This window comes from Amblyomma maculatum, chromosome 11 (genome assembly GCF_055883805.1).
Source record: "Amblyomma maculatum isolate TAMU_Amacu chromosome 11, ASM5588380v1, whole genome shotgun sequence".
NCBI classification, from domain to species: Eukaryota; Metazoa; Arthropoda; class Arachnida; order Ixodida; family Ixodidae; genus Amblyomma; species Amblyomma maculatum.
The window spans coordinates 45,951,116-45,976,476 of record NC_139354.1 but is presented as its reverse complement, the minus strand read 5'-3'; the positions used below and the strand labels follow the sequence as shown (position 1 = coordinate 45,976,476).

Genomic DNA, 25,361 nt, shown 5'->3' with positions numbered 1-25,361 from the left:
TAGTTTTGTGATATGCTCATTCCATGTAGTTTATTGCTGATTAGGACGGTGAAATACCTTTGGGAAAAAACCTCTGATATGATAGTTGTCTTTAGTGAATATGTATAGGAAATATTAGTACGTTTGCGTGAGACCTGCATTAAATTTTCATTTGGTTACGCTGAGTTTCATCATCCAGTCTCAGCACCAGGCTTCAGTTTTTACATACGTCGCTCTGAACGGTTACTTGGTCGTCGGGAAAAGAAATGCAATGGTTTAACATGCAGTCATCGGCAAATAGATGTATGGACGATGCTATGCCAGAGGGGAGGTCATTTTTAAAGATAAGGAATAGCAATGATCCAAGCACGGATCCTTGCGGCAGACCCGCAATTACCTCGTGAGTGGCGGAGGATACCCTCCGGTGACTGTGCATTAAAAGCGATTTGTGAGGATGGACTGGGTGAATGTGATGTCTAAGATAAGGCTGAAAATAACATTGGTAGAGTTAGTGCACTTAAGCCATCTAGTTACTTTGGATAATGTCGGAATGTCCTCAGAAGGGGAGATGTTGAATTAAATTGCGCGCACACGAAAAAAAAAACTGTAATGGTATAAATGACTTGAAATGAAGCATGAAAATTGCAGCCGCAGTTGCGCATGCGGGAATGAAATAAATATGAGTGGCGCAGCCATGCTTCGTAACATCAAATGCAAACGAGGGTGCGTTTGTTCACTAAAAGAGTGAATATTGATGGCGACCCTCACCAATGTTGTGGACAAGAACAAATGTGAGGCGAAAAGAGTTGTCTTCCCGCAAGTAATTGATCACAGTGCGAAGTCACGCCTGCTTGGTCGTGCATAAGCTAACTTGGGCACACTACATTCAAGGCATAAGGACACGCTTGCTTTGTTTTTCGCCTTGTAACGGGAGCATATTTGGTACTGCTGATGAGCCTCCTCGCATCGATCCCCTGCAGGCGGCAAGTTGGCACTTTATGCTCCGTTTACTTTTATTCGGGGTCAGGAACGAGTCTCTCGGCGCCATCGCTAAGAAACGCTGCACACGTACTCAGTCAGCGGGTGGTGCTCTCTCAGTTCTTACACTACGGCGATTGCCGATTTCAGTAACTTTGAGGTGAGTCAGTAGTTCAGTTTTTGAAAAAGAGGTTTTAACACTTTTTATTCATGCACTAAAACGGTGACATGGAGTTTAAGTGGCATGCCAGCATAATTTATCATGGACGTTGTCAATGAGCGAATTGGCCTACTAATTAGTTACGCAAATATTCCGTGTTGTGTAATGTGCTCAAAAATTACACACAAAAATTATGCATCTGAAATCAATTAAAGTGCTATAAAATAAAACTGTGCCAGGTAACGTGTTTCCTGATAGGAGTGAGATGCTGCTGCCGAAGGTGAAATGAAACCATCTAACTCATTATCTTCGACCGTTAATTCATCTGCATCAATAGTGGCCGACACGAAACAAAAATTAGCATTGCAGTAGAATGATCTCTTTGCACTTAAGAAATTTCATTGCTTTTGTGGCTTCTAGCATAACCTGCCCTCAGAAAGAAAATTTATGTTATGTATTACATGCAGAGATACGTGTGTATAGTTTCAGAGAGTTCGCACATTATGTGCTCAATTACTCTTAATTTGATGAGGGGACCCCTTAAGATTGTTACTGAATGGTCCTCGATGACGTGGCTTATTTTTGCGTAAACCACGGCTTCAGGCTTCAGGAATTAAATTTTTGAAGAGTCTTCAGAAACATCAACTTCGGCATGTATCTCTTTATCTGAAGAACACGATAGTTGATCGAGCCGATAACTGATGTAGTTGAGGTAAGATAGCAGTTCACGATGTTTGCAAATGAATGCCCACCCGATATAGTGGAATCTGCATGGTTGCCTTAGCTATTTTAATAACCAGATCTTTCTTCCGTGTCAGACGATGTACGGCAAAAAGTTTCACAACTCACAGACACTTACTGCAAGTACTTCCAGAGTACCTATTTACTCATCGTCTGAAATTATTTCTATTGCGTTGCTTCGTTCAGTGGCTTCAGCCAAACTACTTCGCAGACATGTCATTTGTGACACAGTTCTGGGCAGATTTTAAAGATTGCTTTGCGTATCCAATGCATGGGCTACTGTCACCTTAACTTTGATGTGAGGTACAACTTATTCATTTTTTGTATATTACTCCGCCAGAGGCGAGCTACACACGCCCGATTCAATTCAGAACAAAATCATATCACACAGTGATAGGTCCAAGGGCTAAAGCGTGTATTGTAAAGCGAATCAAGACAGGCGGGGTTACCGAAGCCAAAAGCTGATTTTAATTCTGGTCTAGTGAATTTTGCATGGAAACATCTCTATGATAGCTGCATTGAATCCCTTGCAGCAACTTTTTGACAGCCTAAAGTGTTTCTCCTGGCATGCATTAGTTTTTATTTCGGATGAGTAGGATGGAATTGAGCCGTGTGTTTCCTATACCGAATTGAATCGGCTCAGTAATTGCCATGTATCAAATGTTTGTTGTGAAACGGAACAGTGCTCCGTAATAATAGGTGACAGAAATGTGTATGATACCCATTATTTTAAAGAGTAAATTACGTATTTTTGGATATGTTTCATTTACGTGGTACAGGCATTTCTACGTGCACACTATTTCATGGGGCGCCTCTAAGGTCCACAGTTGCTCTAAAACAACAAACGAACAACGACAACTCGCAGTCAAGCTATAAATTTCGTCCGCGAGAACTGCCTTGCCGGTCACATTCTAGGGAAGCGTAGGCGGAAGCATATAGTACGTGCTTTTGGGCAAGTTGTTTCAACATGACTGATGTAATTGGCGCCGTGAAAGGACAAAATTGGACGCAACACGCGTAAGACGTCATACGTCCGTTACGTCTGATTGCAGCCTTTCTCGGTGCTAGTTACCTCAGTCAGACTATCCCACAGCCTTTCCCTAAGCTTAGCGTTGTCTAAAGCAACTGCTTCATCGACTTCCCAACACAAAATTTCTTAAAACCTTCTGGCTTCAAATCCCGCTATTCAAAAAATTGATTCTTTTTGCTTTTATAGGTATTGTATACACTGGAGGGCAAAAGCTGCACGCCACATGGCTAGGGATCTGCAACATAATATATACTTATGACATTCTTCATACTGTCCATGTCTGTGATTTGAGGAGGGAAACCACCCGTATACCTTTAAAGATTATTTTAGATGTATGCAGGATCTGTAAAAGCATCATTATATGGGCCGAGGCCAGACGGCATAAAATACACAGGGCAACGCTTCGCACCAGCTACATATAATGCCGTATAATACCGTTTAGTCTCGTGGGATGCGTTTTGTAGATATATGTTTGTTTTGTTTTTCTACTCTCTAATCCATATTCATCTATCAGCAAACAGCATTGGTCAGGCTTCAATTTCAGTGAAGACAGGTACCGCCCCCTTTCCGTAGGTAATAGCTTATAATAATGTAGTTCAGTTCGTTTGAAGGTTATAATTTCATAGGAGATTGTTTCCAACAAACATGCATGACAGAATAAAACTTCGGGACTGACATCACAACAGATAATTCAATTCTCTTAAGTTTGTCCTATATTTCGGGTGATAGGCCGGAACACTGTGATAACAATATTTTTGTGAAACTAACCGTCTTCTATTGAAACAAAAAATAGTCTTATTGCAGAGTCCGGTGACTGCTTCGCCCGGAACGACGGCAGCCATGGGCAGCTGGATGGCAGAGCACTTCAAAATATATGGTTGGTTGTGCCGAGCCGCAGGCGTGTTTTTCATAAAGAATTTACAAACCGATTATATCGACGAACTGGTGGTGGCCTGGAAGTCCTGGTACACTGTGTACTCATTGGCCTGTTTGCTTGTCTTCGCTTCTATGAATATCGCTTTTGTCGCCACAAAATTGGTGCGATTCTCAGTCGAAGCTCGCTTTTTCACGAGGTCAATATTTTTGGTCGTTCCGGCGGCCGTGGCCATAAAGGTCACTGTCAACCTCTGCAGTGCAGTCCTCGGCTCTTGGACGATGTTGGAGTTTTTCAGGAAGTCTGCCAAGTACGAGAAGAGGACTGCATTCTTCAGTGAGAAATATCGCTACAAATCCTGGACCTCTTACACTCTCAGGTATCCCAACAAGATTTCTTTTCTTGTGCATCTTTCAAGTGCGCTGGCAGTGCTCACGAGAGGATCGCCTCTATTAAAGAGAACAAATTTCAGCACGAAATTGAATCTATATTTGAATAGAGCCAATCATTACAGTATGACTAAAGAATGCATTAGCGAAATTCACAACTTTTCAAAAGTGGCCCGTACTCCCACTGCTGCGCAATTGTGCGGTTCTAAGAAAAATAAGTTATGTAGTCGTCATTGAATGCTTTGAAGTTTTAATTCATGACGTGCAACCATGAGGTTGCCGCACTACGACAATTACCCCACGCATTCTAAGATGGTTCTCTACATAAAATTATTGGCCTTTGTTCGCACTATATTTACCCTGCCGAGTGTGACTACCGGTGCTCACAAAGATCAAATCGCCTTTTATTGTCAATACAGATTACCCTGAAATTTACAGGACGAGAAACTTTCTTCGTTGGTCTCCTTACTGTTTCATTCTTAAGTGCTACTTTAAGTCAGTGGTTACGTGCCATAAATGTAATTTAAAGCCGCTTAAACAAACAGACTCTGATGAGGGGACTTTTTGCTGATTCCGGAAGGAGCACAGAAATGACAAGAAAAAAAACTGAGACCAAGATAGAGAAAAGACTGTAAAGATACTGGCATAAAAATTATTTATTGTTTATAGATGAATATATTCAAAATTTAATACTCTGAAACAGTTGAGTAGAGAAGGAAGAGCTCAGATTATGCGTAAACAGCAACGCTGAGCCAGCATCCAAGTGAAAGTTCGGAAAGGCATTTAATACCAATGCTGAGAAAACAATAGTGGTAAGTTTACCGCAGTTTTCATTTGCGTTTGCGGATAAGTTTTGGTCAGAAAGCAACGTCATGTGGTTTAAGTCTAGAAAGTTACTTTTGAGTTATGGAAATGTAAGTTCTTTGGATAACTGATGGAAGATATTCAACAAATAATAAAATTATATTTGTTTTTCTCCATCTCTTATCTGAATGTTTGCTTTGAAGTGTATAAAATTTTTCAATTTGCTGAATTTAGGCTGATTCATTATACTGTATATACAATAAATAGTCTCCCTATCGTCGTCATGTCCTTGATTACGTTTGGTTACTTAAAAATAAATTGTTATACTGCTGTCATGCAAACATGGTTCCCTCTGATCCAGGTTGTTTATGGCAGTGGTATTCTCGGCTAACCTCGCTGCCACCGTCCATGTCATCATGAGCACGCCAGACTCTGACCTCAACTACTACTTGGATCTTGTGCTGAATATGAGCACAATTATCACCAACTTCCTCTTCTTCTTCTATGATGTTCTACACTCTATCTTCATGAGACCCTGCTGCGAAGTCCTCATCACGTACGTTCGCCACCAGCACGACGTCCTCAAGACGGTGCTACCGACAACGGGCAATGCCGCGATGGATTCCGGCGGTGTCGCGGAACTGCAAGAAGTGAGGCTCAGTCTGCGATCTATCGGAAAACTACGAAGACTGCTCAACACCACCTTGCATTATTCCTTGAAGGCTTCATCCGCCGCTCTACTGGTCGTGGGCTGCATATCTGTCTTTTGCATTTTCTACAAGGGTGTCCCCGGTAACCAGCTGCTCTTGACCTTGTCTTACTGTTCTTACTCAACCTTGGACTTGATCGACATGGCCTGCCTTAGTCACGCCTTGAGCTATGAGGCGAGTACTTGTTTTAAATGTAATTACTTGAATTACTGTAGCCGCAAGAACGACGGTTGCTCCACGATTTTAGTGTCTTGGTGCTGAGGCTACCCTCGAGGTTACCTGGCATAGTAAAGTGCTAGCATTGCCCCGCTCTCTGCGCCTGTAGCGCTTTAAGCATAAATATAAGCGCTTAAAATTAATTTCAAACTCTCCTTCGCCCTTTACGGACATGTCTGGTAGAGTTGAGGCAGCATTGTAAAACCTGTACGGTGCAAGTTATGTCGTGAGAGGTCATCAACCCTTTCTCTTACGCGGAGCTGCCTCATGTTTCATAAAATACTCTAAGCGCTCATGCTAGGACAGCATGCCGCGACATCCAATTTTCTGAAAATATTTTTTTTTTAAATTGGGCCATACGCTAAAGTACAGCGCTAACGCCTACTAGCAAACGCTAGATGAATTTCGCAATCGGCACAAAGGCTTAGATCTAGAACTGTTTCAAACCTTTATGGCGATATTATCACACCAAGTGCGGCGTGTGACATCAATTTTAGACGAGCCGTCGAGCACCTAACTGACTGCTGTTTCTTTCTCTCCTTTTGAAGGTTCAAGAAATAAAGGACACCTTAGTCAGAACACCTATGTAACAAAGCTCACCTGTGGAACTTCGCCAGGTATATTCGTGTATCAAATTTATCTAAAGTGCTGAGATTTTGTAAAACGTCGCTTACAATTATTGGAGGAATACAGTCATTTTTATAAATAACTTTTAATTTGAAAATGGAAAGGGCTTCATAACTTCCGCACTGCGTCTCAGGTGCACGAAAGAGTGTCTATAATTTCAAACGCACGCAGGTTGCCTATTTGCACAACTCCATTCGTCCAGAGGAACTGTCACTTTGCGGCGGAAACTTCTTTACTCTTGACTTGCCGCCACTGGTTTCGGTGAGTACTCAGGAATAAAGCTCGTTTGCACGCTATTCCTGAAATCCTTTGCGCCATTTTTTGTGCGAACAAAGATTACCATAAATTGCACACTGCCCATTTTTGAAAACAAGGAATCATAGTGGTGCTGAATTCCTCTTTTGCTACACTCTCTGCAGCTCGCTGGGTCTATCATCACCTCTTCGAAAAGCGATTTAATGAAGTGTATGTCTTTGTTCTAAGCCACAGGCACCTGGCGTTCCTCTTGCATTAGCTATTGGAGATTATTTTGTAGGAGACTACGACGTAGATGCGGCATAAAGAGGTCAATCAATTATTACTACATCCAAGTAGCCAGGAGTATACGGGAGTGCTGTAATTTTATTTATGGTGTCGTAGCCATGCTTGAGATTGATCTAGGGAAAGTATGTGACCCAGTCTTACACGAAGTGTTATTTCCGATACTAGACCACTTAAGTGTCGGAGCGCTCCTGGTGGAGGGCGTACGAATGGCGTAGAGATTGTGCAATACAAGATTAAGGGCGAACAAGATGCTTTGCGAGAGGATGCCGGTTCAAGGCTCAGTGCGGCAGGGGTGTCGACTATCGCCACTTCTCTTTGGTATATATATCATTTTTTTTGTGCAGCAATGTCCGCACCAGCAATTTATTTGCTGAGTTTTCACTGCACTCATGTCAAGTATAAATTTTAGTATATGCCGACGATACAAAAATATATGTGAGACTAAGAAAGGTTTAGTTAAACAGTGAATACATCAAACGATTTCGCAAGATTAGTGGTAGCGTTGTTAATTGGCATAAATGTTTGGGGATTTGACATGGGGAATGGCAAACAACGCATTCACTACTTGTCAATATTGCGGGGTTATCGACTCCGACAATGTATCTTGGGGTCCCACTTGAGAAAAACAGGCGACAATAGAAACCAATGCTGAAAAATTGGGGGCAAAAATGCCAATGTATTCTCGCGCAACCGTATGCAATTTTTGTTTTTGTGAGCAAAGTATGGTATGTAATGCAGATTGTGCATTGCTCAAGGATAAAGATACAAAAAATATCGAGGGTGTTTGAAGTTTTTATCTAGGCTTCAAATCATGAGAAAACAAGTCGAACATATCCATGCGGTATTTTGAAAAAACTGTTTATATATGTGTCACTCACAAAAAACGTAAGCTTACTTTCAATTATTCAGAGAAGTATACAAATACCTTGGGCTGTGAATAACCAACCACCGGAAATGAAAGCTCCACACTGATAAAGTAACCGCTAAAGCCAGTTGTAAATTGTATTCTCCGAAGAGCTTTAAAACTGTCCACAAGCAATGCCCGTTTATTATAATATAGCGCAATTATACTTCCGGTGCTTGATTAGCAGCAGTTATCAGGGAACCTTTAGCACAAACCAACATGGAACAACTCGAAAGGCTGCAGAAAATGGCGGTTCGCTTTATATACAACAATTTTCATCGTAGGATTTTCGTCACAAACTTTTAAAACGAGCCAACTTGTCACTACTAACACAGCGTAAATTATTTTCCACGCTAAAGTTTATGTATCAGATTGAAAATGAACACTACAAAATTAAAAGTTCTATAATTACACTTTCTTCTGAATATGCCCTAAGACAGAGGCATCACCTAACAATGACATCATTCCATGTAAAAAATGATTGCAATTGAACGTTCATTTTTTCCTCGAACTGTAGAAGGCTGGAATAGCTTGAACAACATAGCAGTGACTCAACCTTCTTTGTATTTGTTTACCACCAATCTGAGCTAATGACGTAAAAGCTCAAATATGCGTTTCGTTTTTGCTTTCTTTTCTTCTCACGCAGTGCATCGTATTGAAAAATAATGTTTGTTGTATTTACTTGACAGTGAATTTTCCTTCTTCATGTTGTCGTATTCATATGGTAGTGCAATGTTCTTCTTCACTTCGTTCTGTTTCCTACAATTATTGTTTGACCGTTATTTTATATTCCCAACCTGTAAAATCCCTCGTCGATTGCGGTATCTGTAAATAAGTATACAAATAACTAACCTTTTTTCCTGAGTAGGTGATGTTGCATTCTCTCGGTAGCACTTATTTTGGGGTCAAGTTGATAACCCTGTCGTTTTCCTACGAGATGCAAATGATCCATTTCTACGTACCATTTGTCAATTACGTTTAGCAAGAGCTTTGCCAGTATTCCTTGCGGGAACTGCTTCTCACACTGTTGGTGGAATGCCAGTGATTTTGGCGATATTGTACAAGCCGCACAGTTTTCATGAACTAAATTTTCAATGGAATATTTATTGCTTGCCGAAAAAAGGTTGTACAAAGGACTTATTCGAATGATCTTGGTTGTTAACGTATAACGGTCATTATACAGTGTTCTGCAACTTTATCGACATGTTATAAAAAATTGTCCAGCCTCAACCGGAGGCTCATTTACAGTTAAACTAAGTATAAAAGCTTTTGCTCTTTTGCCCCTTTTGTTGTGTTGTAGGCCTTACAGTGGTTCTTACCTGGTTTGGTAACACATGATGAGGAACCAGAACCCTCTGTGACGAAGCTGAAGGAGCAAAAGACGCAAAAGCCAATTTTCCGCTGAAGGGCAGTGGTGGCGTCATCTAGCATCATTACAAAACTTAATTGTGGTTTAGCTCTGGTTAACCCTAGTTGAATTGCGAAAGTAACGGCAGAAGGTTCTTTTGCCTCCTACGTTATTCACCTATGACGCCCTTTCAGTGTAAGGTGCTAAATTATTGGGGCCACTTGCGTTCATCCTTTAAGGGTATGGCACGAGAGCGTAAGATAGCCCACATATAAAGTCACGCTTAAACCAAATCCGTATATATGTGTAGGTGTAATGAGAATGCAAACGGTTCTAAAAGGCTGATTCAGGTATCACCTTTCCATATGCAAGTAGCCACCCGAGTTGGCAGCTCCCGCCTGGGGCGTATGGGTAACGCGAATTCAAATGTCATGGCAGACTGATGTATTTATGAGAATACCGTAGCTGCGGCAACCCGAGATCTCGCTTTGGCTGTCGGAGTATTGCTTTCGCAACAAAATGTGTTACGGTTGCCTGGACGCTTTCGAAAAGCGGCACTTTCTTCCAGCGACACCAGATGATGCCACAGCAGCCTTTTGCTAGAAGCTCAGCTAACTCGGCGTTGGCATCGTTTGCTCCTCAATCTCGTCGCAGGCGGTTTTTGATTTTTAACCATGCGCGGCTAACCAGGTGAGCACTATGGTCAAACTTACCTCGCAACATGAGGGTCAACAGAGCGCAAGCTTTATGAGCGGTTTCAGCGCAAATGAGCCTCCAGTTAAGGTTGGAGAGTTTTCCCAAACGCTTCCGATAAAGTAGCCGAGCACAGTACACTCCTTGGCCAGGAAAAAATGTACTGAAACATGTGAAAGGGATTCCTGGACTACCTGCTGTGAAAATGTATTTTCCTAAATTGCTTGTAGGGGCTCTACCTGTGAAGACATCGATGGCAGAGAAATAAATTTTTATGCTGGTTTGGTTTGGTTTGTGGGGTTTAACGTCCCAAAGCAACCCAGGCTATGAGAGACGCCGTAGTGGAGGACTCCGGAAATTTCGACCACCTGGGGTTCTTTAACGTCCGCTGACATCGCACAGCACACGGACGCCACTTCGTTTCGCCTCCATCGAAATGCAGCCGCCGTGGTCGGGATTCGATCCCGGGAACTCCGGCACAGTAGTCGGGCGTCTTACCACTGCACCACGGTGGGGTGTGAAGTATATATTGGGTAGAAAGCCAGAGACTGTTGATCAAGTGTGTATAGATTGTTAGGACAGGAGTTTTGTTTTGGGATGTTCTACAGCGAACTTTGCACAAATTTCGTTTTGGGATGTTCTACAGCGAACTTTGGACAAATATTTCGCTTTAAACCCCAGTAGAATTCGATTCATAGCCCTAGAAGAGGACGGTGTTCCGCATGATATCATAATGCTTATTAAATGGCTTGCATGTATTGGAAAATATTGGCTGGCTTGGCTATGCGCCTTTTTCTGTCTGTTTTCAATGCCACCTTCCTCCTTTTTCTCACGACTCAAGACGCCCGACTACTGTGCCAGAGTACCCGGGTTTGAACCCGAATTCGGTGGCTGCGCTTCGATGGAGGCGAAACGAAGAGGCGCCCGTGTGCTGTGCGATGTGAGCGCACGTTAAATATCCCCAAGTGGTCCCAAAAGCGAATACACTGGTACAGGTGAGATAAGGCACCAAATAATTCTCCGGCGATGCGTTGTTTGGTCGGCAGCCGGCGTGCAGAGTGACGTCATATCGGTTAGCATAACTCTTCGAAACGTTAAAACACATCTTTAAACTGCTCACACCACGGTAATGGTCGCGCATCCGCAGAGCGTGGCGAGGTCAACAGTAACGTAAACACTGTAAAAATATGTTATAGCTATTTAAATTACTTTGATACAATACTCCGTCGACAAATACGATATTCTTTCAGAAAAATAAATTCCTTATTCAGTCTGTTCGCATAAAAAGGCGTGGGACCTAAGGATCGCTTGTTTTGGTATTATCAACTGGCATTCTGTACGCGTATTCTAATTGCCTTGTAGGAAATTTCGATATTTGTTATGCTTTCTTGTTGCCCACTTTTATAGCCTTTATCTGTTTCAACGCATTGTGCATAGGGTTCCTGGGAGTATAAATTACTTTTCATTCATTTTTCATATTATTAGCTGCTTCTGAGTAAGCGATTACCACTATATAGAATGTGACTTCCGAAGGAGTTATACGATAATTAAACTGTTATTCAAAATACGGAAGTTTCCTCACAGTGAAAACGGAGCGAGTTCTTTTAGAACAGATAAAAAAAAAAACAAAGCTGAAAAATTGTCAAGGGCTGCTGTGGGTATTTAATAATTGTAATTTCCTCTCATTATGTATAATAATGTCACTTATGTAATATTTTTCATGACGAATTAACCGTAACAAAAATAGTAACACACTAGAAGATTTATTCCAATATTTGAGAACTGTTTTTTCCCCGAACGAGCACCTGCTTTCAAAGCGTTTAATTTTGAATTTACCATGGCATGCTAAAGTTTTTTAGGGTAAAACGAACTACTGCTGTGTACTGCTATGACCCGAAAAGCATAAAATTGGGCTATTAAATTTTGCTTCAAAAAGGTATCATTTCTCAGACCAGAAACAATGAGGCGCAAACGAGCACACTTTATGTGCTTCCTGGGGTGTAAGATTAGTTTCAAGATTTTAGACAGAAGATAGGTGTTCAGTACAGCTGCTTGTTGAAGAAAGCGCTGACGCGGATCCAAAAAAACTTAGTAGCCTCTTGTAGCATAATTTACAAATTGCCACCTGTTATTAGGCACACAATATAATCAACACCGTGTCTTCATACAAATCTGCTGGTTATCACATGACACAACTGGAGAAAATAGTTCTGATATCAAAACAAGCAGATACTTAGGTGAGGATAACGGCGAAAACGAAGGAACGATAAGTATGATGATGAAAGAGGCAGTGAGCACCATCCATAAATAGAAAAGAAGGCAAGTGGAATAAGTTATTTTGGCTGCTTGTTGTAATCTGCTTTTCCGGTTTTGGTATGCTCAACATTTGGAAATTTTACCTCGCCTGGGGCTTGGCACGTGTTGCTTCTGGTTTCGCCCTTGTTGGCGGTTGCGTGGTTTTTTTCTTGTTTTTAATGGTTTTTAGGCTTAGAGTGTAAACGTTTGCCATGTACCCAGTTCTGAGATACTCTTGAGAAAACTTGCACAGGGACGCACTTTGATTCGCTAAATAGTTGCATAACCGACAGGGCAGCAGAGGAATAAAATATTAAAATAAAATCTTGTTCATGGATTTTATTTTTCTTAGGTAGTAAACTGAACGACATCGGGAAGCCGAAATTTATCAATGTAGCCATTCTTAGAGAGACAAGGAGAGGCTTGTATAGTTTATAATACAAATCCACAAACACTAACATCAGCAAAAATCAGTGGCATGTGAGAGAAGAGTATTGTTTTTAGGAGTAGTAATGAGGGAAGTGTCAAATTTATAAGCAGAAGGTTTCCGTGAGACGTGCAAAACGAATAGCAGCATGCGTTTCTCACTTTATTTGTCACTCTAGTCAATTATTTCAGGACATCTAAGACTAATTCCTCTTCTTAGTGGGATAGTATGCTTTAGCGTGAGATCATGCCTTCTTGGTTAGTAGTTGAAGCTTGCGTTGGCTATACACTGTCGCTCGTTTGCACCAGAATTACGGAGTATAATGCAGCGGGGGTGAGGAAGCATCGGTCAAAGTGCTTTGGAGTATCATGATGTCACACAGTGGGCCAGGAGATGGACTCCATTGTATGGTTGGTCACGTGGTAGGTAAACAATTATTTGCAATGCCGTGGCTATGATCGCATGACGTGGCTGATATCGTTCATATGAGAGCGACGGCGAAACGAACGAAGAACTGGTAACTGTATGTAGCAAGGCTTTCACCATTCGACTCGTAAGTGAAGGTGAGTAAAATCCTGTAATTTGTTACCGGCTGCATACAGTGTACTGCTGATATATAAAAGAGTACACGTTTCCGATAAACAATGTAGCATTCCCAAGAAAGAGCTGAAATTGTTCCTTACGAATAAATGATTGCATTGGATTTGTGACATGGTATATTAGTTAAATAGATCGCCCAAATGAAAGTAGCTAGCAACACAACTGAGACCAAGAGTCATGCTAAAAATTACGCACTTGCTAAAAAACACTTAGCAGATAGGACACAAAACGAACACACTCAGAACGTGGCCATACACCTCGCTGCATAGGGGTTAGTACGCACAAAAAGGAACCACCAAGTTGAGGACGCTAGTTAGAGTAGTACATAGAGTTCCCTATAGTGTTACCTAGAGGGAAAGCTGTACCGCTATCTAGGGGAGTTTGTATGCAGCTTGCTGGATGCCAGTTCCGCCACCATGAGGTTGAGGGCGCCAGGCCTTCCTCGCTAGGCATCAGGTCATCATAAGGAATAATTATTTATGAATGAATGAACTGACCACCATGGCCCACCAAAACATCATGAGGCGGATAGCTACTGGGTGAAGAACTACATCATTTGGCCAAACGTAAGGCAGAAATAAACGTCGTTGTAAAATAAAAAACTTCCTAACATTCAATACTGTGACAATAAATTGCAAAAAGCGAGCAAAACATGATAGAAGAGTAAAACAGGAACCTTTAATGGGCGTTGTCTGCTTCTGCGCATTCGCTACTGTGGCTTTTGAGCTCTACGTTCGCGCCTCGAGGTGATAGTGATTTATTCATTTCTCATTTATTTCTCATTTATTTATTTATTTATGATTTATTTATTTATTTATTTTTTATTTATGATTTATTTATTTATTTATTTATTTATGATTTATTTATTTATTTATTTATTTATTTATTTATTTATTTATTTATTTATTTATTTATTTATTTATTTATTTATTTATTTATTTATTTATTTATTTATTTATTTATTTATTTATTTATTTAGAGATACCTATTCAGGCTCAAACAGGACTGGGTCAAGGCAAATAATCTGGAATGGAAGAACAGCAAAATTACAGAGCAAAGAATCAAATCGAAGTGGAACAGCGCAGGAAGCAAACCACGGCGCAATTGAAAAAAAAGGCGAAAAAGAGAAACGCATAAACCAAAAGTCGCATTGACCATTAGGATATTCAGAGTCATTCCTATTCCCACAGAAGTGGCCTGATTTGAGTTTCAAATAACTCAACAGAATCAACACTCACAATTTCTTCTGGGAGGCGGTTCCATGCTTCAGTGTCCAAAAGGCGGCATCTCAGTAACGTCTCTCTGCGTTATCGCAAAAATGCAACTGTCCTGCACCACACAGCACACCACCCCATGATTCTTAGCGAGCCCATGGGGGCTGAAGTGCAGCGCTCCCGGCTTTTTCTCTAGGTAAGAGTAGAAAGTATATGCAGCAGCATTCCGCTCTACTTTGTCTTGGATGCAGTTAAAAAGAATATTTCGTTTTATTTTACTATACCTCGCTGTCGCCGCGCAAGCCAGTTGGTGATAGCGCGATACTTTTGAAAAAGTGCCTGTTTGTATCTCTCGTTTAATGCTTTCAAAACGCGATTCCGTAGAATATGCCTCTCTGGTGGTTCGTAAACCATGACAATCTAAAGGAAATCCGCACACGCAGAATAAAATGCGGGTTGAAAAAATTTACACATGTGTCGGAACCCCTCGAAACGTTTGATCTGCGGGGCTGAAATTGTGGCAAATGTGTTTTTGTGTCCTCAAAACAGAAGCGCTTTTCCAGCATATACTTCCCATCATCGTCATCAGCTTGACTATACTCACTACAGGGCGAAGGCCTCTCCCATATTTCTCCAATTAAGCCGATTCTGTGCTGGCTCCATTCACTTGACCCCCACGAATGTCTTCCCAATACAACAAAAATGTGAAAATCACTAACCTCTCCCCCATCTCGGAATGAAATTCATAAAGCCGTGCTGTCAACAATGCTTAAGAATCTCTTCTTTTTGTATTCTTCTCGGTAGAAAAAAAGCTGAACATTTTCGAAGTAATGGATGAGCGATCACATTTTGGCGGTGTCTATTCTATTTTGATGTTCTCAGCAACGGTTCTCACATTTCATGCATTGTGGGAGCTCCGCTGTTATTTCTTTTAAGTAACAGCGTGGCTATTATGTATGTTACAAAAACGTTTTATACCAGTGCGCACATTTCAGCACAAGTACACCCGCACCATAAACGGAATGTATACTTTTGCGATCAATAACTATTTCACCTGGAAGATAATAGTAAGTGAATGCTACTTTTTAGCCTCATAGGAAATTTTGCGGTACTTCAGTTTGGCTGTAAAGTAGCCCCTGTGGCACGTAATGATCAGAGCAGGACATGAGTGTGTAGAGTTAAAGAATTCACACACTACTTGCAGGTAAACCAGCCTGGTCATTAAAATCTCCCTTTCGTACACCGCTGTGCGATTACTACTGGGGCAAAAATTAAACTTGTAACAGTCACGCAATCATTTCTGCTTGAAAAGGGAAAGTGCATGCAGTATACATTTCAATCATTTTTGAAAACTGATATAATACAGTGCTTGCTTCAGCGGTATTAGTGGGCAGCAATTATTCTACGGCAGTCTGCTAGTCAATTAGTACAGAGAAGATAGGTAATAAGTAGGAGGAAGGGGACGGGAAGGAGGTATCGAATATGAACGGGCTTGGAGCTGGAATCTAACAGGAAGGGACAATAGAATTAATTTGAAGCGGTGTTTCCCAACTGTTTTGAGGAGACACTATATACACGTATATTGCATATCCCATAAGGGGCCAAGAATCTTGCCCGTTAAGGGGATTTCTGAACAACGAGTGTGTTGCCAAACAGGTTGCATCAGCGTAGGGTTGACGGCTTTCAAACCTGTCTGAGAGGTAGCTTAGAAATGCTAGTTGAAACGTACGTAACCAATCGCTCTGGAGCCAGACGGGCAAAACACATATCTATGGGACTAGGTAGGATCCATATCGCAAGCTTATGAGAAGGCAACTTCTGCAAAAATATCCAGCGTCTGCTGGTGCATAAGAAAGGCCCGCAACAAGGTTTTGTGTTCATTTTGCTTTGATTTCTTAGATATATGAGAAATGGATCTCAGAAACCACTCTGGAATCATAGTCTAGTATCTAGTAGCCTAATCTACTATGTGTTCTGCGTATTTAGGCCTGACCTTGATTGCCGCAATTACTGAGTAGCCATGCGCACTCATTTTTTTATCCACAGCTTACGAAGTTATTGATAGAGCACTTGCTTTGTTCACAACAACAAGATGTCTTCTGTTAAAATACGGATGTTTTTCAAATATTCTATTTATATTGAAGCTGCACGTCAAATCACAATTGTTAAAGCTAGGCAATAACATGTTAATTTAAACAGCAATATGCATACATATGCACCTTAACCTGTCTCAGCAGTGATACGTCTATCGCAGATTTTGGCGAATGAAACACGCTTTAAGACGTCATGCCTGAACGTGTAAAGGGGGCAAGCCCTTTTAGAGAGACCTTCTTCTTCTTCTTCTTCTTCTTCTTCTTCTTCTTCTTCTTCTTCTTCTTCTTCCTTGATATTTGGCACATACCCACGAAGGGGGATTGGCCAGGGTTCAGTGTGGACCGCCAAATGTCCTACACAAGCTGAATTAGTGTAATAAAATAATTCACAACAAAACAAAAACAAAATATTTAAGATCACAAAAGTTATTGAATGAAAAAATAAGAAGCAAAAATTTGGAGTTTTGTAAATTTGGAATGCAATTAGCAAGGGAATCTGTCCGTAGCTGTGATGTAGTTATTTAAGTACTGACAAATTTGAGCCAACGCAAATCCTTTCGCACTCGCACCGAAGGAGAGTAGAAGCGGGACCGATAACGTAAATCTTAAGCGTGCAATTGGATTTTCTAAATGCACCCTCCTCTGATGTGAAGACCTTCGGCAAGCGAGAAGGAAGTGATCAATATTTTCAATTTCACCGCAAGCCTCACAAAGGTTTGTGGGGCTGATCCCGCATCTACATAAATAAAGATTTAAGCGAGGAATCCTGCATCTCAGGAGAGTCATCGTAACCTCACACTGCCGTGATTTACATGCTCGAACTTTCCACGAGTATATGAGATGCTGGTATTCGGCTGTAGATAGCAAAGATTCATTGCATGTAGCGGCTAGGTATTGATATCGCTGGAAATGGGACATTCCAAAAATGATGTAATTAGGGATGGTACATGGAACAGGTGCCTCAAGAGCTGATTTAGCCAGGAAATCTGCCGCTTCGTTGTGGAAAATACCGCTGTGTCCGGGGACCCAGATAAAGCGTATTTCTTTCACCCACCCCGGTATGAAATACTTTAGTGAGCGGCTCAACAGAGCATCCCGTGCTGACTCCAGTGACAACAAAACAGAAAGAGAGTCTGATAGAAAAATTATTTTTGAATGACTGCAGGGAATTTTTAGTAGCGCTAGCCCAATTGCCACAAACTCTGCTAGAAATATCGGTGTGTAATCCGGGACACGCACCGAAAAACTCCAGGAAAGAGACTCCGAAAAAATTCCAATCGCAGCTTTGTGCGCAATCACAGACGCATCAGTGGCAATTACAGTGTGATCAGGGAACTTTTCAAGGCGTTCACATAGGAGACTGGATATTAGACTTGAGGGCAAGTGCTTCACATTAGATGGAAATATAGAATCATAATTTATAACCACAAAGGACGTTGAGCAACCAATAGGACATACAGAAGCAAGGTCCACACCAATGTTTGTTAAAATGCTCTGCGTATAAACAGCCTGGGGCTTGCAGACCCTCGGCCACTGGTGAGTGAGAAAGAGTGCGGGGTTTGACACAAAAATAGGTATAGCCACACCGGGAGTAGTCTCAAATGATCGCAAGAATGATCTGACAGTTAGAAGGTGGAAACGGGAGTTAAGGTCCGGAATGCGGGCCTCCAAGTACAGAACAGTGGTAGAGACTGACTGTGGAAGGCCTAGGCAGAGGCGCAGCGCCCGTCTTTCTAATGGCAGCAAAGGAGGCAGCTTATATTTTGGACACCCAGAAAAAAGAATGCAGCCAAATTCCAGAATCGGTCTCACATAGGCTTTGTACAAACATAGAAGAGTATCTCGACGCATACCAAATTTCCTGTTACTTATCCGTGTCAGTCTACCAAAGGCACGCTCACCTTTCCGAACATTAGACTTGATGTGAAGCCTCCAATCCATACTAGCATCATACGTAATGCCTAAATACCGCACAGATTCCACTTGAGGTATGACATCTGAGCGGTAGTTTAACGAAACATATAAGGGGGTTACGGTTTTAAAAACTAGCACACTACTTTTGGACACATTTAAAACCAATTTAATTTTGTCCAACCAGACATCAAGTGCATTTAGGTAAGCCTGTAGTGAACGATATAGGTCATGAATATCTTTTGCCGAGGCGTAGAATGCTATGTCATCTGCATATACATATACAGTGACATCAGGATGAACCGGAATATCGCACATTAATATATTAAAAAGGAGTGGGGAGAGCACAGAGCCCTGAGGCACCCCACTTGTCTGTGCATAGGTGTCTGAGGTTAATGTGCCATGGGTGCAAAAGAATTCTCGTCCTTTCAAAAATTCCCTGATCCACGCATAAATGTAGAACTGAGGACGTAATAATGACAACTTGTTTAGTAGAATGGAATGTTCAATGCTGTCATAGGCCTTAGCAATATCGAGCGTCACTAACGCTGATACCTCCTTGTTGTACATTGCAAGGCGAATCCTGCTTTCTAAATCTACATGTGCAGACCATATTGAGCATCCATTGCGGAAACCAATCTGGGAAGAACTCAAAGCATTAACCTCTGAGATATGCTTTGAGAGGCGGCCATGCACAATTCTTTCTATTAATTTTACTAGATTCGAAGTCAAAGCTATCGGCCGAATGTTTTCAACATGAAATCCTTTACCAGGGTCTTTCAAGAGCAATGTAATTTTCGCCACTTTCTAGATGTACGGCAGCCATGCAGATTCTAATGATTCATTAACCAGATCCAGGAGATCCTGAGTGAAATCATTTGCTAAAAGTTTGACCATACCTATCGTAACCCCGTCCCAACCTGGAGCCGAGTTTCTCATGGAAGAAATCACAGATAGTAGTTCTGATCTATCAACCTCAACATACTCTGAGCAGGAAATGGGAGCGTGCAAGGGAACTCTGCACTGCTCCTGGAAACGTAATGCTAGTCCTTGCGCAATTTGTTCTAACTCATCCTTTGCCTCCTGTGGGGACAACACTACTGAACTTAATGACTGTGAAAGGTGCGAGTTTCTATTTTGTTCCATGAAACGATACAAAGCCTTCCTGTGCTTAGGGTTTGACAAATAAGTATTTAAATTTTCGTTGTACTCGTCCTTTGCCTGCGCTATGGCTCTTTTGAATGACGCAGAACAAAATTTGTAGTTTATCCAGTTTACTGGGCTCTGGTTATAAGAGAGGCTTTTCCGTGCTGCTTTTCTACGGCGGAAGGCTTTCTCACACGCGTCATTCCACCATGGGGATGGCGACTTATTGTTTACTGTAGACCGCACAGTGAACTGGGAATCTACAGTAGCATTCACAATTGAGGAAAATACCTTTTGTGCTTTGTCGGTCCTACATGAACAAAGGTTTGACTTGCGGGAGGAGCGTAGCGAAGCTGCATATTTGGCGTTGTTTACTAGTTTACGGTCCAAAGTTCTATCTCGTGTCGTGCTCATCATGATGGTAAATGTTATTGGAAAGTGGTCGCTAGACGTACCACTATCTACTGTGAACCATCCTCCTAAAGCTATCCCACCTGCTGCCAGGGATAAATCGATGACAGATTGCGAATTTCCGCGCATGAAGGTTATAGCCCGAGAATTGCAGCAGCGCACAGCATTTGCCGACATCCACGTCCATAACAGCTGTCAACATGCGTCGGAGTAGTTATCCCAAAGAGTATGGTGCGAGTTAAAATCACCTGCAATAACTACCCTATTAGAATTTGCAAGTAATCTCTCAAAATTGTCTGTGCTACGTACACCAGTGGGGCAGTAGACGTTAGCGACTGTGACAGGGCCACAATGCGGCAATGTGATATCTACAGCCAAAATCTCACACTTAGGATTCATTATTGTTTTGCTTATTTTTGCCCGGTGACATAATTTTGACGATATCAAAGTTAATAAACCACCGCCCCTACTGTTTACACGATCGGCGCGGAAAACATATTTCTTTAAGGTAAATGACTTTGCGGGGGAGAGCCAAGTTTCTTGCAAAAACACTATGTCTGGCTTATGTGTTGAAAGAAGAAGGTATAAATCTGGAAGTGAAGATGCAATAGAGCGACAATTCCACTGCAGAACTTGTACACCTGCCATGATTACTTATCTAAAATTGAGACCGCAACAGCCTCTTTTAACACATCGGTTTGCTGTAAAACTTTGGAAGGCCCTTTTTTAGTTTTGGTCTGGGAAATGGAGGACTTAGAGGGTGAGCTACAAGCACGGCGCTTTTGAGTAGGGCATGCCATTTCAACATCATTAGAGCAAATACCTTTGCGAGAAATGCCTACAGGGACACTGTCGATTGGGTGCACTTGAGGCAGCACTAGAGAAGAATCTGCATTTAAACTTTCAGTACAGGTTGGTTGGTTGGTTGGTTCATAGGAAGGGAAAGGCGCAGTATCTGTCACACTTGCTCTGTGGACACCTGAACCGCGCCGGAAGGGAAGGGATGAAGGCGGGGGTGAAAGTGGATAGAGAGAAAGGGGGGCCGTGGTGGAGGGCTACGCAGTAATTTCGACCACCTGGGGATCTTTACTGTGCGCTGACATCGCACAGCACACGGACGCCACTTCGTTTCGCCTCCATCGAAACGCAGCCGCCGAGGCCGGGATTCGATCCCGGGAACTCCGGCACAGTAGTCGGGCGTCTTACCACTGCACCACCCCGGCGGGGCTTCAGTACAGGTTTGAGATGAAATAGATGCTGGAGTCAGCACAGGTTGAGGTGGGCAAAGTGACTGGCTACCAACAATACTAGACAATGCTTCAGTAAAGCTGGTAAGCATACGGTCAACCACGACAGAAATGGCTTTTTCAACCGTTTTCACAATTGCGGTAGACAACGTGGTCTCAAAGTCTGGAGTAGAAGGGCGCACACAGTTGGCATAAGTGTGCCTTTTCCGATCAAGAAGGGCATAAGCATCTGTTCGAGAGCAACGATTCTCTTGAATTAATTCTAGTAACGCTTGCTCCTGAGATCGTTTCTCACAACTGGGGTCATCAGTCGCGTGCTCGTTGCTACACAGACAACAGCTAGGTCTTGCAGCGGTACAGCTATTAGGAGAGTGTCCTTCCCCACACAGCCTGCATCTTGTCGCAGACTTACACGCTCGTCCACCGTGTCCAAATCGCCAACAGTTGGTACATTGAAGGGGGCGAGGACGTAGCGGGTCAGTACGATAAATAATTGGCCAAATTTTTAATTCAGATGGACACATGAGACCGGCAAAGGTTGTTATAACTGACTCTGTAGCAACACGCACCCCGGCCACTATGCGAGAGCAGCGATACACTGAAAGAACACCAGCTCCTGCGTCCTGAAATTCCTCCAAAATTTCTTGAGCAGTAGATGCAGGATCCACTCCAAGCACAATACCCTTAGTGCAAGCCAGCTGTTCAGGAATAAAAGTTTTGACAAGAATCGATGTAAAAGAACTGCAGCGTAGCAGATCTGACACACAATTAATGTTTGCAGATTTGCAAACTATACCTCTTCTCCCGAAAGGTCGCACCTCAGAGATATCACGGTAGTGATCCGTCAGACTTTTGAGTTGCTGCTGAATAGATTTCGGATTTTTCATTTCCAGCATTCCATCGCCTATCGGTATGAGTGCGACAGGAATCACATCGACACCATTTTTTGCAAATGATTCCAGAGGCAAGCTTTCATTCGGCAGGCTGGCGAACCAATCTGCCGAGCCCCTTCCCGGGGAGGTGAAAGACATGCCTGTGCGCAAGGTAATGACACCTTTACATTACCAAATCCTATAAAGCTAGCCTGAACCCTGATCAAAACCCCCTTGAACGTGGAGAGGCCTCACCACGAAGAAGCACCAGGCACCGAACACCTTGAGGACTCCCAGGACAGCTTTTGAGTAGTCTTCTTCTGGCTGTAGCTAGCACAGGATCACCACGACGATCACGACCAGACAAGACGACCAGTTCAAGAGACAACAGCTCACAGGCGAGCTTGTTCGCCTTCTTCGGCTTCTTCGACCCCTCGTGGAGAGACCTTTCCCGCGGAACAACCGTGTTGAATCTTCGCTTTTTACCCGGTAACAGGCTCCAAATCTGTGTTGTGCGTATGGGATTTACTAAAACTGCCAATATAGGCTCCTATGAATGCACATGATTCTGAGACTAGCATAGCGTTCGGCGCGCGGTTTACAGCTTCTTTATGCAATTTTACATAATTTCATTGCTTATATGTGTTAAACCGTAATTCCCAGTAATTACATACTATGAGTTAGTAACACGTTTGGCCATTTTATCAGAACAATGATGTCAGATTCCTTTAATTGAAAGGAACAAAAAATAATTTCTCTTTACCTGTCAATCAAGGTGGATTTTCGTAAGTAAACAAAAATAATCTTTTTACAAGGATATTTGACAAAATGCTTTTACTTGCTGAAGCGCGAAGGAAATACTTACCCCATTATAAAACTTTCCTTGGCTCCATAACTTTCTCTTTGACACAGATCTAACAAACTTTCCTTTTATCACAATGTGCTTTCAGGTCGGGCTTTTAATTGGAATATATCAGACTGAGCTTGTTTACACCTTACATCTCTATGCACCGGAAATAATTCAGCGCCGGACATCATCTTCGGACATTCTTGATTCAGTTAGTAAGTACATGGCTGCTTCTTCATAGCTTTTTTTTCTATAAAGCATATAATAATATATTTCTGGTAATAAACAAATACCCAGGCTGAATCCTGGGTATTTTTTTATGAGGAATATAGTCAGGATGCGCATTTAATTGAAAACGTGCTTCATAACTAAAATGATTTAAATGTTTGAATGATTACATCTGCCGATATTCACCAGAAAATATTCTCGATTAATAATACCAGTATCAAGCCAGTCCCTCTTGTTGTCCTGCATTTGAAGTGTGCTAAACGTCATACAATAAATAATTCTTAAACAGGCTTTCTGACTACAACAAGCGCATTTTCAATTTTAATTGTGACCTGCATAAGGATTTATGAAACAAACTTTGAACTAATGCTTTAAAATCAATGTTTGCAACACGTTGTGACTGCGTGCTGTCTCAAGGGGAAATATAAAGTTTTTTTCTCCGCCGAAGTAGTGTGTGTATCTGTTCGCGGCTTACCGAAACTTTCTCGTAACTACTTGTCGCCACTGCAGCTGAAGCAAGTTTTAGCCCTGTCCTTAAAGAAACTGAATATGAGGAAATGTATACATAGCAACACCTGCGAGGCCACTTCATATACCAGTACGCTTGAAATGTTCTTTGCCGCTATCGACTCCCACGTAGGCGCCGAAAAAAAAAAAAAAAAAAGCTTATGACATATCCGCTGAAAGGCGCAGCTCGCATAAGCGGTAATCATTCTATGGTGCCGAGCCCAGCTTCAGCAGCGCACAGACCGAAAACGGTAACGATAAGCCACTCAGATATACCTGCAGCCTGTCACCATGCTTCATGCGCCCCGAAATGGCTGCCACTCTAACTTAGCTGAATACTCCCTGTACATCACTACATTATAAAATATAGTAATACGTAGATGGCGTTGGAAAATTAGGCGCATACAGCCGATTTCTTTTTAAGGAACTACTTTAGGCGTCAGGGCGAAACATATTAGTAACAGCCATGCCATGAAAGCTTTGTTTGTCTTTTTAAGCCAAACCGGCCAATGATCCTGCTTGTGACACTTGCATGCACTGTGCAGCGCGCGAGTGCACACACTACAGTTTGTGCCAGGCAAGCATACGCGTTTGCGCTGCTACATGTTTCTACGTACTTCTGCCTTTAAAGTGCAGCGTGCCGTTTTTGTTTACGCCTTTGCGCCGCTGTTAGACTGAATACCATTTCTCTGCAACTATGCTGGTGTAAATACATTGACAAGGAGATGTGTGTGTGGAAAACATGTGCTCTATGCGGCGCGGCACGAACGCCACCAAGTGTGTGATCTCCCTATAACTAAAATCGCAAGTAAGAATTTCAATGTACCTATAGCGCTCTCAGTTTTTTTTTTCCTTGCCAAGTATGGAGCAGCATGCCGCTGGCGGACCCCTTCAGCTGTGCTCTCATTAATTTACTTTCTTTCTCTCTAAGACATTATTTCTCATCTCGAAATTATTTTCGGCAGTTGTTCTCCGATGACGCAGTATAACCGCTGCAAAAGCCTATGCGCAGATTTCCATGAAACGTTTCTATATAGAAGCACGGAAAAGAAAGCAAGGAAAACTGCAACGCTCTCGTTATAGCGGCACTAGTAAATGTCAGGTTCGTTGTATTCGCCTTCTTTCTTTTCTTTTTCTTCACCTCAACACTTCGAAGTGCAGTTGGAATGCGGGCGACCTGTAGTTGACATGGAAAGACGAAAAATATGATTTAAATGCAATGCACAAGACTTTATAACAATAATAAGAAAACAATACAAGACGCAGAAAAAAAATACAAGAAAACAATACAAGGAAAAGAGGCGATTGCCCTTGTACAACAGAGACTGATTCACGCTAAACGCCGCTGCACGTACTATGGAGCTACCTACCACTTGACTTCACAGCGCTCCAATCAGGCCCTTCTTGAAACACAGAGTCTGATTTGTTCGGCTGTCTCAGCCTGAACTAGAGCCGGTAGTCGCGGAGCAGCGCGTTCTCGAATAATCAGGTTCAAATATTTAAAAGAGGAGTGAAGTTCGAATTGAGAGAGCACAATCTGCAACACAGACGAAGCTATGCTCCCCTC

At 42.2% G+C, this 25,361-nt stretch overlaps 1 protein-coding gene across 1 annotated transcript; it reads left to right on the top strand.

Annotated features, from left to right (window-relative positions):
- Positions 1 to 3,710: 3,710 nt before the first annotated feature.
- Positions 3,711 to 9,360, top strand: LOC146173717 (uncharacterized). The gene is made up of 4 exons (XM_084585253.1): positions 3,711 to 4,179; positions 5,331 to 5,605; positions 6,680 to 6,769; positions 9,256 to 9,360. The coding sequence occupies exons 1-4, from the start codon at positions 3,729 to 3,731 to the stop codon at positions 9,358 to 9,360; spliced, it is 921 nt and encodes a 306-aa protein (XP_084441379.1). The 5' UTR covers positions 3,711 to 3,728.
- The last annotated feature ends 16,001 nt before the right edge of the window (positions 9,361 to 25,361 follow it).

Excerpts from the sequence above, each read along its gene's own strand:
- LOC146173717 (XM_084585253.1), top strand. The coding sequence starts at position 3,729 with ATGGGCAGCTGGATGGCAGAGCACTTCAAAATATATGGTTGGTTGTGC. Across the intron at positions 5,606-6,679 it reads GTGTCGCGGAACTGCAAGAA|GTTGCCTATTTGCACAACTC; the intron begins GTGAGGCTCAGT and ends AAACGCACGCAG. Across the intron at positions 6,770-9,255 it reads ACTTGCCGCCACTGGTTTCG|GCCTTACAGTGGTTCTTACC; the intron begins GTGAGTACTCAG and ends GTTGTGTTGTAG.